We start from the raw sequence: 14,909 nt of genomic DNA, 5'->3' as shown, positions 1-14,909 counted from the left end.
ATGATGGTGGTGTTGCGCCCACATATGCAGTTGTTGGCGTTCCAGAAATCTTTAGCCAGATTGGACGACTTGGTGGGAAATCAAAACAGGTTTTGTGGTCGAGTGAAGAAGACGCTCATAGTGCACACACCTATATTCTACTCAATTGCGAGGATCCATTGATGCGTTATTTTGAAAGGTAACTTAAATTGAGTATACATTATATAATTGAGAGAGATTAATTCATGTAAAATGTGAATTTACAGCATGTTTGTTTCACAAGTCGAAGAAACATTTCCTGGTATATCCACAAGTGACGTAGACAAAAGAAAAGATCAACACTTTGTTAAGTGGTTGAAGAATCAGGTATTAATCAAATACTTTTAAAATTTTCATACATGAATGATTTGTATTTCAACGTTCTTTTTATTTTTAAATAGGTTGATTATGACGACGATGCAGATTATCCTAAGTGGTTACACGAAGTAATTCAATCTCCACTTGTAAAGGTCACCACATCACAGATGTATTTAACACGAGGCTATACTTTTCACACATATGAGTATGGTAAACAGCGGGCTACCAGTAACTATGGAATTTGTGTGAAAGGAGAAACAGATTTCTACGGAATCTTGACGGAGATTATTGAAGTCGAATTCCCAGGGATATTGAAGCTAAAATGCGTCCTCTTCAAGTGTGAATGGTTCGACCCCGTCGTCAATAGAGGTGTTCGGTTGAACAAATTCGGTGTAGTAGATGTCAACGGTGGCCGGAGGTACAACAAATTCGAGCCCTTCATCTTAGCTTCACAAGCAGACCAAGTTAGCTTCCTTCCATACCCACGGATGAGAGAGTCGGGTATAAATTGGTTGGCCGTGATCAAAGTTACACCTCGAGGACGAATCATCGTAGGAGAAGAACCACCATTGCAAGAAGAACAAATAAATGAAGTTCATGAACCTGAACAAGAAATTGATGACATCCTTCTCATTGATCCGCATAATCACGAGTATGAAGATCTTACCGAAGATCCCACGGAGGAAGCTGTTGAAGACGAGTTTCATGTAAATGATGATGTTTCAAGTGATGACGAGAATGTCGATGAATCCGATTAATGTATTTCATATTTGTATGAGTTTGAATTATTATATATAATTAAAGATAATGGGAGTTTATTTATAAATAAGATATCGATATTAATTATAAGTAAAGGAATTGTGTTTTTATAGTTTTCGGTTTGGATTAGAATGAATTGCTTGAGGTTAAAGGATAGAAGTGTTTGATATATGAAGTATAAGATAAAGAAGATGTGGTTTGGGATTTGGGGTTTCGTTTTAGGGGTTTAGAGACATTCGTCGTACTTTCCACGTTACCTCACGGGAACGACTTATAATTCAGTCGTCTCTGGAAAGTTAAAATTTCACGGTAACAGTAAACGTCGTAAGAGCCTCGTTAACTTACGTGGAATTAGAGACGATTTATAATTAAAAAAGCGGACATCACTTTTTCCACGTAAGACCAAAACGTCGTAAGAGCCTCGTTAAATTACGTGGAAAGAGCGAGGTTCGCTCCAGAAGACTTAATTTAAAGTCGTCCGGGGAAAGCAAAGTCGTCCAGAATTTTACTTTTCGTCGTAAGGGCCTCGTTAACTAAAAAAAATTAATTTTCAATTTCATATAAACTTTAAAAAAAGAGAAGTTAAAATTCAGTGGTCTTTGACTATTTCTGGACGACTTATAATTCAGTCATCTCTGGGAAAGTTAAAATTTCACGGTAACAGAAAACGTCGTAAGAGTCTCGTTAACTTACGTGGAATTAGAGATGATTTATAATTAAAAAAGCGGATATCGCTTTTTCCACGTAAGACCAAAACGTCGTAAGAGCCTCGTTAAATTACGTGGAAAGAGCGATGTTCGCTCCAGAAGACTTAATTTAAAGTCGTCCGGGGAAAGCAAAGTCGTCCATAATTTTACTTTTCGTCGTAAGGGCCTCGTTAACCAAAAAAAAATAATTTTCAACTTCATATAAACTTAAAAAAAAAAGAGAAGTTAAAATTCAGTGGTCTTTGACTATTTCTGGACGACTTATAATTCAGTCATCTCTGGGAAAGTTAAAATTTCACGGTAACAGAAAACGTCGTAAGAGTCTCGTTAACTTACGTGGAATTAGAGATGATTTATAATTAAAAAAGCGGATATCGCTTTTTCCACGTAAGACCAAAACGTCGTAAGAGCCTCGTTAAATTACGTGGAAAGAGCGAGGTTCGCTCCAGAAGACTTAATTTAAAGTCGTCCGGGGAAAGCAAAGTCGTCCAGAAGACTTAATTTAAAGTCGTCTCTGGGAAAGTTAAAATTTCACGGTAACAGTAAACATCGTAAGAGCCTCGTTAACTTACGTGGAATTAGAGACGATTTATAATTAAAAAAGCGGAATTAGAAGTCGTCCAGAAGACTTAATTTAAAGTCGTCCGGGGAAAGCAAACGCCGTAAGAGCCTCGTTAACTTACGTGGAATTAGAGATGATTTATAAGTCGTCTGAAGTTTTTTTTTTAACAAACAAAGCCGGACGACTTATAATTAAGTCGTCCCTTTTAATTTTCAATTGCAAAAGTGACCTCTTTAGACGACTTACCTCTTCTGGACGACTTAATGCTAAGTCGTCTGCGGCAATGTTTATTGAACTTCTTCATTTTCTCTATGTTTATTGAACTTCTTCAGTTGGAAAACCTTCCAGACGACTTATAATAAGTCGTCCAAACCTTCTAGACGACTTATTTGTAAGTCGTCCAGTTGGAAAACCTTCCAGACGACTTATTTCTTCCAGACAACTTATATATTTACAAATCTATACAAAGACAAGTTGAAATACAAATACTTCGCTCGTTATCCCTCATTTTCTTCGCGTTGCACCTAGCAAAGTCTTTAGGGTCAAAGGAGACCCCAAGAGCATGACATTCAATGTACTTTACAGCGTACACGGGTTTGAGGTTTGGAGATAAGAAAGATAGGGTTTGAGGTTTGGGGTTTAAGATTTTAGGGGTTAGCAAAAAAAGCCTCGCTATTCACACGTAAAATCGATGATAAAAACAAGAATCGTCGCAAGAACGACGTTAAATAAAAGACGGGCCTCTGTATATCCTCGTTAATTTACGTGGCCCTTACGACGAAACGAAAGACGGGCCTCTGTCTTTCCTCGTGATTTTGCGACGAATTTTCGACGAACACTAATTCTATATATAGGCGAAACCGCAGCCCTCTTCATTTCCTCTCTAATTCCACTCTACAGCCTCTCCATTTCCTCTGAAAATGGTAAGTCTCTCATTCCTCTCTAAGTAGTTTAGGGAATTTAGATTAGGTGGTTAGTTTAGGGAATTTAGTTTACGAAATTAGTTTACAAAATTAGGTTTCCTCATTTTATTAATTACGTAGTTAATACTATTCATAATTTTTTTTAACTCTTGACTTTAATTTATAAATTTAAATTTTGCAGACTATTCGTAGGCACCAGCGTAGTGCTCACTACTCGCAGATGTTCGGTCCACCGGGTAGTCGGTTAGACCTGCCTTCACTTCCCGGTTCTTCTTCAGCTCCCGGTTCTTCGGGTCAGCAGGAGACCGTCCCCGAGACTCAATCTTCTCAGAGAGTCTCGCCTACTTCTACGGCATCGCCATCAGTTCCTCATGTGCCTCCTCCGGTACCTCCTCCTCCGATGCCAGCTCCTCATGTGCCTCCTCAGATGCCCGCCCATCAGGTTCATGCTGATTTGATGGTGCCAGCGAGTTGTCCTTACTCTCAGTACACTGTTGAGGACATTCTCGGTTTCCCAGGCAGAGAAGGCTTACCGATCATAGACCCCGACCGACCTGAAGGAACTCTTTGGTATGTATGTTACATTTATTTTTTAAAATTCATTTGTGATTTTAATAAATATTTAAAACTTTGAATTTGTTTTTTTTTTCCAGGTTTGGGGTTGATAACTGCCTTGCAACAGAAGTAACCGAGACGATTAAAGGTTACTTCTCCATGGCACATCCCAACTGGAAATCCACTCCGATCTACATCAGAAGGACGTGGTTCAAGATTTACGCTGTAAGTTTTTACAATTTATTCCTGATTTATATTTTTTTAAATTTTATTTTTCTAAACTAATTATTAATAATTTTTTTTTTGCAGCAAAAATTTAATTGGTCCATCGGGGTCACTGAGAAGGTGCGGAAAGAGTTTATCGACAAGGCGAAGAAACGTTTGTTGGACACGGTCTCCAACTGGAAGGGTGACTGGATCGTGAAGGGCTATGAGCGGGGCAAACCTTCAACCATCACCACGGACGTGTGGGATGGCCTCATCCGTTACTGGAGGGATCCTGATGCCATGAGAGTCGCCCAGTCTTGCTCCGCCTCCCGTAACTCGGTAGATGAGCACGGCCACAGGGCGATGCAACATAGTACGGGCCAAAAGCCACACGCCCGCGTCCGTTTGGAAATGGTACGTAATTTAAATATTTAACTTTTTGATTTTTAATATATATATATATATATATATATATATATAATAAAAACTTTCTTAACTGTTTTTAGGCCAAGGAGTTGGGACGTTTACCGACTCTTATGGAACTTTTCGATCGGACCCACAAGAACAAGGCGGGCGCATTTGTAGATGAGAGGTCTGAGAAGATCTACAATGATGTGGCAGCTCGTATTGACGAGCGTGAGACCCAGCTGGCGCAGGAGTCCGCCGACGGATCACCCGTCGTCTTATCCACAATAGAAGTGGATAGAATTTACGAGGAGGTAAATTTTATATAAATTTTTATTAATTTCATTTTACTTTAAAATTTAAATTTTAATATATATTTTATTGTTTTTTAAGGTCGCTCCTAAGAAAAAAGGACGTGTGTTGGGGATTGGTTCCGTCAACGATGTTCCGAGAGCGACTTCCTCTTATGGCCAGAGACGGGATGATGAAGTCTCTCAGCTGCGCGACGTGTTGGAGACGACACAACATCAGCTGTCGTCGACACAAAACGAGTTGGCCTCGACAAAATCATCGTTCACAGCTCGTATGACTGGTCTCGAGAACTTCTTGGACGTCATAGCGGCCACAAATCCGGAATGGGAGGCCATGTTCAGGACCATGAGACAACAAAACCCCATTCCAGGCGAGATCCGTGCAAGTCAACGAGGAAGATCTCTCGAGAAGGAGCGAGGAATTCTACGACGCGGCAATGCAGCATTAGTTTTTTTTTTTGTTATTGTATTTTAAAATTCAAAACTTATTTATATATTATATAATTTCATTTTGATTCGGCCAAAAAAAAATTTTCTATTCGATTTAATTTCAATTAAAATTTTATTAATAAATTAAATAAATATAATTTTTATTTATAAATTCAGTTAATAGAAAACAAAGTAATTTTGTCGCTAATTCCCGATGTATTAACGAGGAAAATTAACGACGAAATATCGAGGATTAATTAACGAGGATTTTACGTGGATTCCGTTACGATTCTATTACGGCGAATTCTTTTCGTGTTCCTTACGTTTTTATTACGACGAATTTGTTTAGAGGTTTTTTCGAGTCTTTTACGACGAATCCTTTACGAGTTTTTTACGAGGAAAAACAACGACCGCGTTACGTGGAAACCCAACGTGGTCTTTACGACGAAATCTTAATTCTTCTTTACGAGGAAAATTTAACCTCGCTAATTAACGACGAAATGGCGACGAATCTTCTCTTACGACAATCATATAACGACGAAACGCCTTTCATCGCCATTTCCTCGTAACTCTTCTTTTCCGAGGAAATAACGACGATTTTGGCCGTCGTTAAATTTGTGTTTTCTTGTAGTGGTGGTTTGATTCTGAGGGTAACTCCTGATTTCGCGGTTCTTCTCGGTCTGCAGCAGAGTCTGACTCCTTCGAGAACAATGGGTTCCTCAACATGCTTAAGCTGATGCAGAAGAAGGCTATATGAGTCTTGAAGTCAAAGGTGAGGACGATGAAGCAATTGTTCTTGAGGCGGAATCGGAGCCAAAGCCTAGTGGTGTAATTGAGGTTGAAGATTTTGAGAGTAACTCAAAGGTTGTTGCTTTAGGGAGTAGAGGGATGAGGATAAGGGAGAGATTGGAGGAGGAGCTGAGTCCCGTTGAGTTAGAAGTTGAAGATGTTTCTCACCAGCACGCAGGACATGCGGGTGTTAGAGGTAGTGCTGGTGCTGATGGGGAAACGCATTTTAGTTTGCGAGTTGTGTCGGATGCTTTCCAAGCTAGAGGCTTGGTGAAGAGACATAGGATGGTGTATGATTTGTTGCAAGAGGAGTTGCTGAGCGGGTTGCATGCTCTCTCTATTGTGGCTAAGACTCCTGCTGAGGTTTGAGGGCGTGTTGCAATGGAAGAAGGAGATGGATTCAGATTTGGTTTCTTTTCTTTTAGTCCAGTTGCTTTGGGTTTTGTTCTCTGGTGGTTTTAGTTGGTATTTGATTATGACAAAACATTGGATCATTATGGAGGCTACGTATATATATATATATATATATAGAGAGAGAGAATGTTTTCACTTCATGTTTACCCATTTTTCAAATTGAAATCCCTTTTCATTTGCTAGCTTCAGGGTTTTGTTTGTTTTGCTAAGGTTTCTTGAGAGCTGACGGGGTTTGTTAAAACTTAAAATCATTTGGTGAAAGTGGTGTGGACAGTGTGCTCTCTCCATTTGGAGTATACCATATAGAAAGACAATGGAAAGCTTTTATTTGTTGTTGTGTAAAAAGCGAAAGCTTTAATGGGTGGCTCTGTAATGAGTGGGGGACCGTGCGTGTCGCTTTAAAAAACTGGTAAAGCAGATCTCGGTGGCCTTTTAAAGTATGAAAACTACGATGTGTTGTTTTACTTGTGAAACAAGTGAGATGATGATTTGTGTCCTTTGCCTCCTAGTTTACTTGACTGTTTCAATATAAATATTCATATAAGTTAGTTAGCCAGAGAAGCATAAGAATTAAGTGGAAACTAACGCCGCTAAAGTAGCAAGGAGTGATGCATAGATGTTATGGAGATTGTAAAACTTCAATCAAACAGCCTTGTTATACCATTATAATATCCAAAACTTCAAAATGATTAACAAGAATGAGCCTATGTTTTTGTTTGGTGAAGTGGTTTGAGTTGACGTTTCTTATAAATATATTATTGATTCGAGAAGGCTGAAAATTTGGGCCCGGGTCAAAGTAGGTAGCCGTAGCCTCTCAATGATTAAGAGGTATCCAGCTGGATCCAGACAAGTAAGTAAGAAGCTTTGGACAAGAGTGGTAAGAAAAAAAGAGACAAAAGGTAAAAGAAGCAAATGAAATGAAAATATAAAAGTGCTATAAAGACCCAAACAAAACAAAACAAAACAAAACAAAACAACATCCACCGACGTGTTTGTGTGTGTGTGCGCAGTAGATTTAGATTTCGAGGGCTAAAACTTTGTGTGTGCCAGATTCACTTAGCTCTCTCATCCTCCTCCCTCTGATCCCGCCGCCACAAACCTTGGAGCTCTCTGCCGATAGCTCTAACTGTTATTAGCCCCGGTAACAAGTAGCTGAGGAATAACAAGACGTCCTGATGATGATGATGACTTCACTCGGTGGTGGTGGTGGTGGAGGGAGATTTATGACGTATCCGCCGCCTCTTTCCGTGCCTCCTTCAGCTCCTCAGTCACCTAACTTCTCCGGTGGTCTCCGATCACAGTCTTCTTTCCTCGTCGAGCAAGAAAAGTAATTAAAAATCTCTCCTTTTTTTTTTCTTACAGTTGACTTGTTTGTTTGATCTCTGTTATTGGATCCTGAGCTCTTTTAACTTTTCATTACAAATCTGATTTTTATTTTTTATTTTTTAGTTCTGCAAGATCTATGCTTTCTATTTATGTTGCTTTTTAGATATCTACCACTGCTCTTTTGTAGCTCAATCTACTTGAAATCTTCACTGGGTTTTTGTAAAGTAATATAATTTTAACTTGAACACAAAACTTTCTGAATCTATAAAACCCAATTCCTCTGTTACTGACTGAATAATGGATTGTCAGTGCCATATGATCTTATAGAATCATTGGTTGTTTGTAATCTTCTTTGTGATTGCTTACTTGTGTTCATGAAGCTATAACCAATCTTTAGATTAAACTTAATTGACTCTACCTCTGTGCTAATTTGCTGATTTTTTTTTTTTTTTTTTGAGACATTTGTAACGTGATATTGTTAAATGAATATGAGTGGATGGATCTGCTTGGTGTATTGTGTGCTCAAGTTCATACTGATCTTGATAATTTATGTTTTGGCAGGTATCTTTCTGAATTACTTGCAGAGCGCCACAAGCTTACTCCCTTCTTGCCTGTGCTCCCACATGTCTGCCGTCTGATGAACCAAGGTGAGCCAATACTGAGTTTAATGTTGTCCTTTCTTTACTTTTCTTCATTATGTCTTCCTACAATTTTTTCGTCTCCTGCTTCTGTGCTACAAGCTTTTTTACAGTTGATAAGCATCTCAGTGCAGCTTCTTAGAGAGATAGAGAGATCACTTCTTTGAATTTTTATTTTATGAATTCTAAATTGTTTCATAGTGTTCTGTTTCTCATATTCAACCATGTGATCACATGTGTGACCCTTTGTAGAGATCATAGCATTTGTTGAATGACCCCTTGTTTAATGTCTGTTACATTCTTTCTAATTTTAACTATACTGTGAAAGTTAATATTCACTAACTTAGTTGAGACAGTGTATCTCCATTCCCACTATGATTGGTGATGGATTTGTGGACTAATTTCTAACCGGTGCGTCTTAACTCTTTGAAAATTTGACATTTTTTTGAAACAGAAATATTGCGTGTAACCACGCTGTTGGAGAATGCCTTAACTCAGAGTAGGTTTGACCACCCTAGCCCTCTGTCTTCTTCTGGAGGAATATTTCAGAATTCAAGAGCTGACATGAACGGAGGATGGCCTTCACAGTTTCCATCAGAAGTATGACTCTACTAACCATTAACATAACTCTTTTTTCATCTAATTCATACTATGTTAGTATAAGCCTTTTGTTGACTTGCTGACATAACTTGCTTTGGCCTACTCTTAATCATAGTTCATCATTACAGGAGCCTCCTGAGCTAACTCTCTAATCACTTAGCAATCTTAAGTCAACGCGCTAACTATATACTCTAATACCTTCCGGAGCCATATAACATGTCTAATTATATGATTTTTTTCTGTGAATATAAGCAATTACAGGTTGCTTTGCAACACCATTGGCCCCTTTTCTGTAACATATGATAAGATCTATTTTAATGTTCTTGTGGTTTTGATGCTGCAATATGTCTGTATCATGAACATATGCTTCTAACAAGTTATTGGTTTATCTAATTTGCAGAGATCGCTTTCATCATCTCCAGCACCAAACTGGCTAAACTCTCCTGGTGGCTCGTCCGGTCTCATTGTAAAACGATCGATCAGGGTGGATATTCCAGTCGACCAATACCCAAACGTATGATTATTTTAAATTTCCTTGCTGAGAACTGAGATCATAAACTATCTAAGCCAATGTATAAACTTCATTTTGATAAAAATGCAGTATAATTTTGTTGGCCGTCTCTTGGGACCTAGAGGAAACTCCCTTAAAAGAGTTGAAGCGAGCTCTGAATGCCGTGTTCTGATAAGAGGGAGAGGCAGTATTAAAGATCCAGTCAAGGTGATTACATTTTCTTCATCTGTTCAGATAATAATTACATTAACTTTGTAATCTGTATATTCAATTCTATTAGCATTGTTGCAGGAGGATATGATGAGAGGGAAACCAGGGTATGAGCATTTGAATGAACAACTCCACATCTTAGTCGAGGCAGAGTTGCCTATTGAGATAGTGGATGCACGTCTCATGCAAGCTCGTGAGATTCTAGCCGATCTACTTACTCCAGTGGTTTGTTCTCTTCATAGCTCTTCAAAAGATCTTATTAACTTAGTGTTTGTCTATATAACAACGCTTTATTTTGTGATGTTTTTTAGGAGGAGACGCATGATTTCTACAAGAAACAACAGCTCAGGGAACTGGCGCTTCTCAACGGTAGTATAAGAGAAGAAGGGTCTCCCATGTCAGGTTCAGTCTCTCCTTACAATAGCCTCGGCATGAAGAGAGCCAAGACTAGGGACTAAATAAAACAACAAGTCATCTCACCTTTTCAACAAGGTATTAATATATTGCACCATAACCACTTCCTTCTTCAAACAAGAAGGCTTTTGAAGGTTCTGCCTCCCATCTCATCCTACCACTCCTCAAGGCTACCGGTACTGTCTCTTATCCTTGGAATTTTAAAAAAAAAAAAAAACCCTTCGTACGCGTCTATGTCTGTTTATTTATGTGTCCCGGAGAGAGTTCAGATGACAGAACTGAACTATAAGAGTTTGTATCTGTGTATCTCTCCGAGGTTAGTTTTGGCTTTGCTTTTTTTCTTTTGGTTCAGTGGAGACTACTACTAATAAGCTTTGTTGCTTAACATAATGGTTTGTGTGTTTGGTAATGAATTATTCTGTTTGCATTAACATAAAACACATCAACTAATATAGTTTGTTACTACTACAAACATATAATCTTTAGAAATGGTTTGTGTGCCCATAACATCAAGCCTTGTCATTGCTATCGTCATCATCATCTTCATTCTCATCTATTCCAACCCATTGCGTGAATGCGAACAGAAACTCTTTAAAGTTCACCATACCATTCTTGTCCCAGTCCATTTCCTCTGCATACAAACAAATGAATCAAAATCAGATATTCTTTGGTTCAATGAAGGAAGAAAGCTTGAGAATAAGAGAGTAGACCAAATCTCTTCATTGCAATCCTCCCCGAGGAACGTTCTCCAGATTCATCAATGGCTCGAAACATCTCCTCGCGGCTAACATGTCCATCCTTGTTCTCGTCCAGGAACACGAACGTGTCCACTAGCGTCTCAAACGTCGGTTCCAGCTTCGGCATCCCCAGTCTCCATTTCTGATTCATTGTGCAAAAAAATGGTAACAGAGAACATTGATAACATGAAGTTTTGGGGTTAAGTTACCTTTTGGAGAGTGGATGAGTCGTCCTTAAGAAGGTAGACAAGGCAGAGAAGAACAATGAACTCAGTAAATGTAATCCCCATATCTTCATTAATATCACAAGCCTGGAACAAATCATTTATCTCTTCTTCTTCAAACAAGATCTCTAGCTTCCTGAAACAGTTCTTTAGCTCCGAGTGATCAATCGACCCATTAGAATCCTCATCTGCCCTCAAACAACACAACCATGAGGAAACCAAACCAATGATTAAGAAGCATCGTATATATGCATGCAACTCACCGAACTCTTGGAAAATGGCTTTGCAGTTTCGAAGACCCTCGTCGATCTTTGGGAACTTGAGGATAATACTGTTGAAAGATTTCATTGTGGTGCCTTTGGACTCCCTGCGTTGCATGGCTTCTTTGATCTTGGCCTCTAGCTTTGTCTCTGGTACCCATTCTTGGGCATCAGATTTCGTCACCGCACTTCCCATGTCTCTCTCGTGCTTCGGAGATCAAAATCTAGTTTCTTGTAAGACAAGGTAGGTTAATAAAAATTTCTTGATTGCGCATAATAAGAAACGCTGTACGCTGTACGCTGTTTGATGATGATTCCCCGATTAATAAGATCAGATCTACTTAGAGATTCATTAAATAACGTGAAAATGTCTGAACCAAGACAACATAGAAAATGACAAGTTTCATGAATAGACAATAGATGTCACAAGAAGGAAGAAGGGAAAACAAACCTGTTTTAATTTCTCGTTTGTCACGAAATCAAGAACACGGTTAGAGATCTGTTTATTGTTTTTGTTTACCAGGAGAAAGAAGATTCGATGTCTGAGAAGAAGAATATAATTGAAATGAGTTTTGTAATGCCGTGAAGAACGCTGAAGATTACACGTACTTGCCGATCTTTATAAAACGCTTATTCATTCGTCATCAATTAATATTTTAACATTAACTCTCTATCCTTGACTTTCTGAAAATTTTAATTTACAATGAAGAAATGTTATTTGTTTGTTGTAAAAAAAAATGTTATTAGTTTTGACCAAAGAAATGGTATTACTTACCACTAATATTTAATTATTATATGATTAATCTTTTGGCCAAATTGGAATTAGTTTAAAACAATTGTATTAGTTTTGACCAAAGAAATGATATTACTTACCTCTAGTTTTTGATTATTAACCCGTGTGTTTTTCTAATTAATAGGATTAGCTTAACATTTACCATACATATGATACATGATTCAATTGATGGAATTTGGTGTGATATTATACGATCGATGAAATTTGTTTTCAAATCTTCTTTTAGAATATATTAATTTGGACTTATAAGTACGATCATCACTCCAAAGATGCCATAACTCGTAAAATATGTGTCTGTATAAATGAATAATGAAAATTCTGAATCATATCTACAAACTACAAATTAATGCTCTCATTAGCACATTTTTGATCTTTAGAACTGTCCCTTGTAAAAATAAGCTATAAACAAAAGATACACAAGTATTTATACATGAAAAATTCACTTACATAGTAACATATAATCACTAAATGTGTCAATGCGTAATGTCCAAATCAATAGTAAGCTAATCATACGTGGTGTTGTTTGTTCTATAGTTCTCTCCTAACTTGAATTTATTTAATTATTATATATAAAACTTGGAATTTTAAAATTTTATGTTACAAAAAATGTAGACATCAACTGACGTAATGAGAATGTAGAAGAGGATGCGAGGATTTAAAAAAAAACACAGAAACAAAACATTTTTTTTTCTCCTTTCTATATGTTTTGAGGAATGAAGTAGATTGTTCGTTTGTTTTATATCGTCTTGCTAGGAAAAATTGTTACTCTGAATTGAATTCTTTAAACTTATTTACACTTAGCACAGTTCAAAGGATTATCACATGGATTTATGTTACACTATTTAAATATTTAAATATTTCTTTGATGATACATATAACACTCTAATATGTATCACTACACCCAAATTTAAATTGTGAACATTCTCAACATTTTACATCTAAAAATAGAATCAACCGCAATACATAAATTGTGAACAAAAAACCACAATACATAAATACTAGAGCTAACATTTTTTAACTTAAAGATAACAACAAAACAAACTCTGCTGAATCCCTTCATTAATTGTATTATTCATACTTTTAACTGTGAACAATTAATAAAATTTGACACAAAAAAGACAGTGCACAATTACACATTTACAATTTCAAATTGATTTATTTTGCAGATCTATAAAGTTTAGTAGTCTCTAATGGATATTACACTAGTAGGAAAAACTTTATCATAAAATAAAAAGCTAACTTAAAGTTCGTTTGAAAGTGTTATCATCTTAAAATTGAAGGGATCTTTTGAAATGATTAGATATTTGTCTAGTAAGGTACATTTTTTTCTTTTTATAGTTTTGATTGTTTAAATTTAATTATTTAATTAATCTTGACGTTTTCTAAGCAATTAAAACCGTTGACATTTTGAAGAAATTAATATCTGAAATGTTCTTTGTCTTTCCGTTGTTTGGTTTCACCATAACTCATTTCTTAAAGTCTTCTTCTTTAGTTTTAACCTTTTGTTTCATGGAGGTAAAACTATTTTTCCTTCTGATAGCATTATTGGTGACTCTCTCATCTTCAAATTCCACATCAAGTATGTTTTATGTGGTCTCTCTTTTCTCTCAAATTTGTTTTAGAGATAATAGTGATAATCTGTTGTGTTCGCTTTCTGTAGATATTGTGTTTGAATCTCGAACATCGGTTAGTGGAAGAAGCTTACTTAGTGCCAAGAAACGTAAGTATATTAAAAAAACATTTTGATCCTCTGAATATGTTGGTTAGATTTGATGATGTAGTGCTACTTTTCATAATATACAGTATATGCCAGTGTGTGAAGACTCATCTACATTTTTTTGATAAAATAAGAACATAGTTACCGGTTAGAGAATCTCTAAAAATAAATTTTAATATTTAAGTATATATTATTTACAACAGGATATATATTCCAAAAGCAAAAATATGCTTTTAGTTGAATCTTGTTTTCAGGAAATATTACTTTTAACACTTTAAATGTTGTGTAATGTTTATTGAAGTCTTTTTGTTTGGTCTTGTATAGCTTGGCTTGGTGAGGACTATGACATAACATAGTGAACATTGTACTTTTTTTGGTTTGTGTTGGGAGCAGAATGTGAAGTGGACTTTCAGAGTAAGAACTACACGGATCTGACGAGACAGTGCAGAGGTCCGACGTATCCAGCGACAGAATGTTGCGCGGCGTTTAAACAGTTTGCATGTCCTTACGCGCATCAAATCAACGACTTGAATACTGACTGTGCCAAGGTAATGTTCAGCTACATCACCGTTCACGGTAACTATCCACTTGGCCTTTTCGCCAGCGAGTGCAAAGAAACGAAAGTGGGACTCGTTTGCCCTTCTTCACCTCGCGTTTCAGCCGCTCCTCATCACACCACGCTGGTGGTCTCTGCCGCAACCGCTGTTTTGGCTTTTCTAGTGTTTTGGTTTAACAATGAAAAGTAATAGCGCTCCAACAAAATAAACTTATCTTTTGATTCTGTAACCATTAATGTTAACAAGAACTGTGTAAAGCCAAAAGAAATGAACAGAGTTTGCTAAAAATAACCAAAAGGGTCATGTGGGTATAGCAATATCAGAAAAACTCTGGTAACAATTGAGACATGAACACCAAACCTACTGTTAGAAGCAACACTAACTGTATAAGGAAACATGAAGTGATCTTACATGCTCTCTTGTTGATGGTTCAAGTGGTTTCAAGCATAGACCTTGTTTCTTCAAGCTTGATCTCCAGCTTTTCAACGTTGCTCACCAGGGTTATAATCTCTGAGAGAGGTGAGC

The 14,909-nt window shown here is 37.1% G+C and overlaps 4 protein-coding genes across 6 annotated transcripts; 3 read left to right on the top strand and 1 right to left on the bottom strand.

Annotated features, from left to right (window-relative positions):
• Positions 1 to 5,833: 5,833 nt before the first annotated feature.
• LOC106408475 (sufE-like protein 1, chloroplastic/mitochondrial) lies at positions 5,834 to 6,372 on the top strand. The gene has a single exon (XM_022706443.2). The coding sequence runs from the start codon at positions 5,948 to 5,950 to the stop codon at positions 6,350 to 6,352; it is 405 nt and encodes a 134-aa protein (XP_022562164.1). The 5' UTR covers positions 5,834 to 5,947; the 3' UTR covers positions 6,353 to 6,372.
• Positions 6,373 to 7,348: 976 nt separating this feature from the next.
• LOC106409353 (KH domain-containing protein At4g26480) lies at positions 7,349 to 10,527 on the top strand. Its single transcript, XM_013850002.3, has 7 exons — positions 7,349 to 7,724; positions 8,285 to 8,370; positions 8,816 to 8,961; positions 9,362 to 9,475; positions 9,563 to 9,679; positions 9,764 to 9,907; positions 9,994 to 10,527. Exons 1-7 carry the CDS (start codon positions 7,573 to 7,575, stop codon positions 10,138 to 10,140), a joined length of 906 nt encoding a protein of 301 aa, XP_013705456.1. The 5' UTR covers positions 7,349 to 7,572; the 3' UTR covers positions 10,141 to 10,527.
• Positions 10,288 to 12,224, bottom strand: LOC106409356 (probable calcium-binding protein CML21). 3 transcript variants are annotated; one of them, XM_022706441.2, is made up of 5 exons: positions 11,769 to 12,224; positions 11,321 to 11,617; positions 11,043 to 11,245; positions 10,807 to 10,975; positions 10,288 to 10,727 (listed from the first exon to the last, which is right to left on the bottom strand). In XM_022706441.2, exons 2-5 carry the CDS (start codon positions 11,511 to 11,513, stop codon positions 10,606 to 10,608), a joined length of 687 nt encoding a protein of 228 aa, XP_022562162.1. In that variant the 5' UTR covers positions 11,514 to 11,617; positions 11,769 to 12,224; the 3' UTR covers positions 10,288 to 10,605. The 3 variants fall into 3 exon arrangements, with proteins under 3 accessions (XP_022562162.1, XP_013705460.1, XP_013705459.1); XM_013850006.3 differs by having other exon boundaries at positions 11,321 to 11,541; positions 11,769 to 12,221; XM_013850005.3 differs by having other exon boundaries at positions 11,321 to 11,548; positions 11,769 to 12,219.
• A 536-nt stretch (positions 12,225 to 12,760) lies between these two features.
• On the top strand, positions 12,761 to 14,832 carry LOC106408482 (GPI-anchored protein LORELEI). Its single transcript, XM_048763141.1, has 3 exons — positions 12,761 to 13,689; positions 13,771 to 13,830; positions 14,221 to 14,832. Exons 1-3 carry the CDS (start codon positions 13,539 to 13,541, stop codon positions 14,571 to 14,573), a joined length of 564 nt encoding a protein of 187 aa, XP_048619098.1. The 5' UTR covers positions 12,761 to 13,538; the 3' UTR covers positions 14,574 to 14,832.
• The last annotated feature ends 77 nt before the right edge of the window (positions 14,833 to 14,909 follow it).

The sequence above is a fragment of the Brassica napus genome, chromosome C7 (genome assembly GCF_020379485.1).
Source record: "Brassica napus cultivar Da-Ae chromosome C7, Da-Ae, whole genome shotgun sequence".
Lineage (NCBI taxonomy): Eukaryota > Viridiplantae > Streptophyta > Magnoliopsida > Brassicales > Brassicaceae > Brassica > Brassica napus.
The sequence above is the reverse complement of the archived record's forward strand: the minus strand, read 5'-3'. Positions and strand labels throughout refer to the sequence as shown.

What these genes read in the sequence shown, in the direction of transcription:
- LOC106408475 (XM_022706443.2), top strand. Translation starts at nt 5,948, where the DNA reads ATGAGTCTTGAAGTCAAAGGTGAGGACGATGAAGCAATTGTTCTTGAG.
- LOC106409353 (XM_013850002.3), top strand. Translation starts at nt 7,573, where the DNA reads ATGATGATGATGACTTCACTCGGTGGTGGTGGTGGTGGAGGGAGATTT. An exon ending in TTCCTCGTCGAGCAAGAAAA is followed by an intron (nt 7,725 to 8,284) that starts GTAATTAAAAAT and finishes ATGTTTTGGCAG; the next exon opens with GTATCTTTCTGAATTACTTG. An exon ending in CTGCCGTCTGATGAACCAAG is followed by an intron (nt 8,371 to 8,815) that starts GTGAGCCAATAC and finishes TTTTTGAAACAG; the next exon opens with AAATATTGCGTGTAACCACG.
- LOC106409356 (XM_022706441.2), bottom strand. Translation starts at nt 11,513, where the DNA reads ATGGGAAGTGCGGTGACGAAATCTGATGCCCAAGAATGGGTACCAGAG. An exon ending in AGCCATTTTCCAAGAGTTCG is followed by an intron (nt 11,246 to 11,320) that starts GTGAGTTGCATG and finishes GTTTGAGGGCAG; the next exon opens with ATGAGGATTCTAATGGGTCG. An exon ending in GATTGCAATGAAGAGATTTG is followed by an intron (nt 10,728 to 10,806) that starts GTCTACTCTCTT and finishes GTTTGTATGCAG; the next exon opens with AGGAAATGGACTGGGACAAG.
- LOC106408482 (XM_048763141.1), top strand. Translation starts at nt 13,539, where the DNA reads ATGTTCTTTGTCTTTCCGTTGTTTGGTTTCACCATAACTCATTTCTTA. An exon ending in ATCTTCAAATTCCACATCAA is followed by an intron (nt 13,690 to 13,770) that starts GTATGTTTTATG and finishes CGCTTTCTGTAG; the next exon opens with ATATTGTGTTTGAATCTCGA. An exon ending in CTTACTTAGTGCCAAGAAAC is followed by an intron (nt 13,831 to 14,220) that starts GTAAGTATATTA and finishes TGTTGGGAGCAG; the next exon opens with AATGTGAAGTGGACTTTCAG.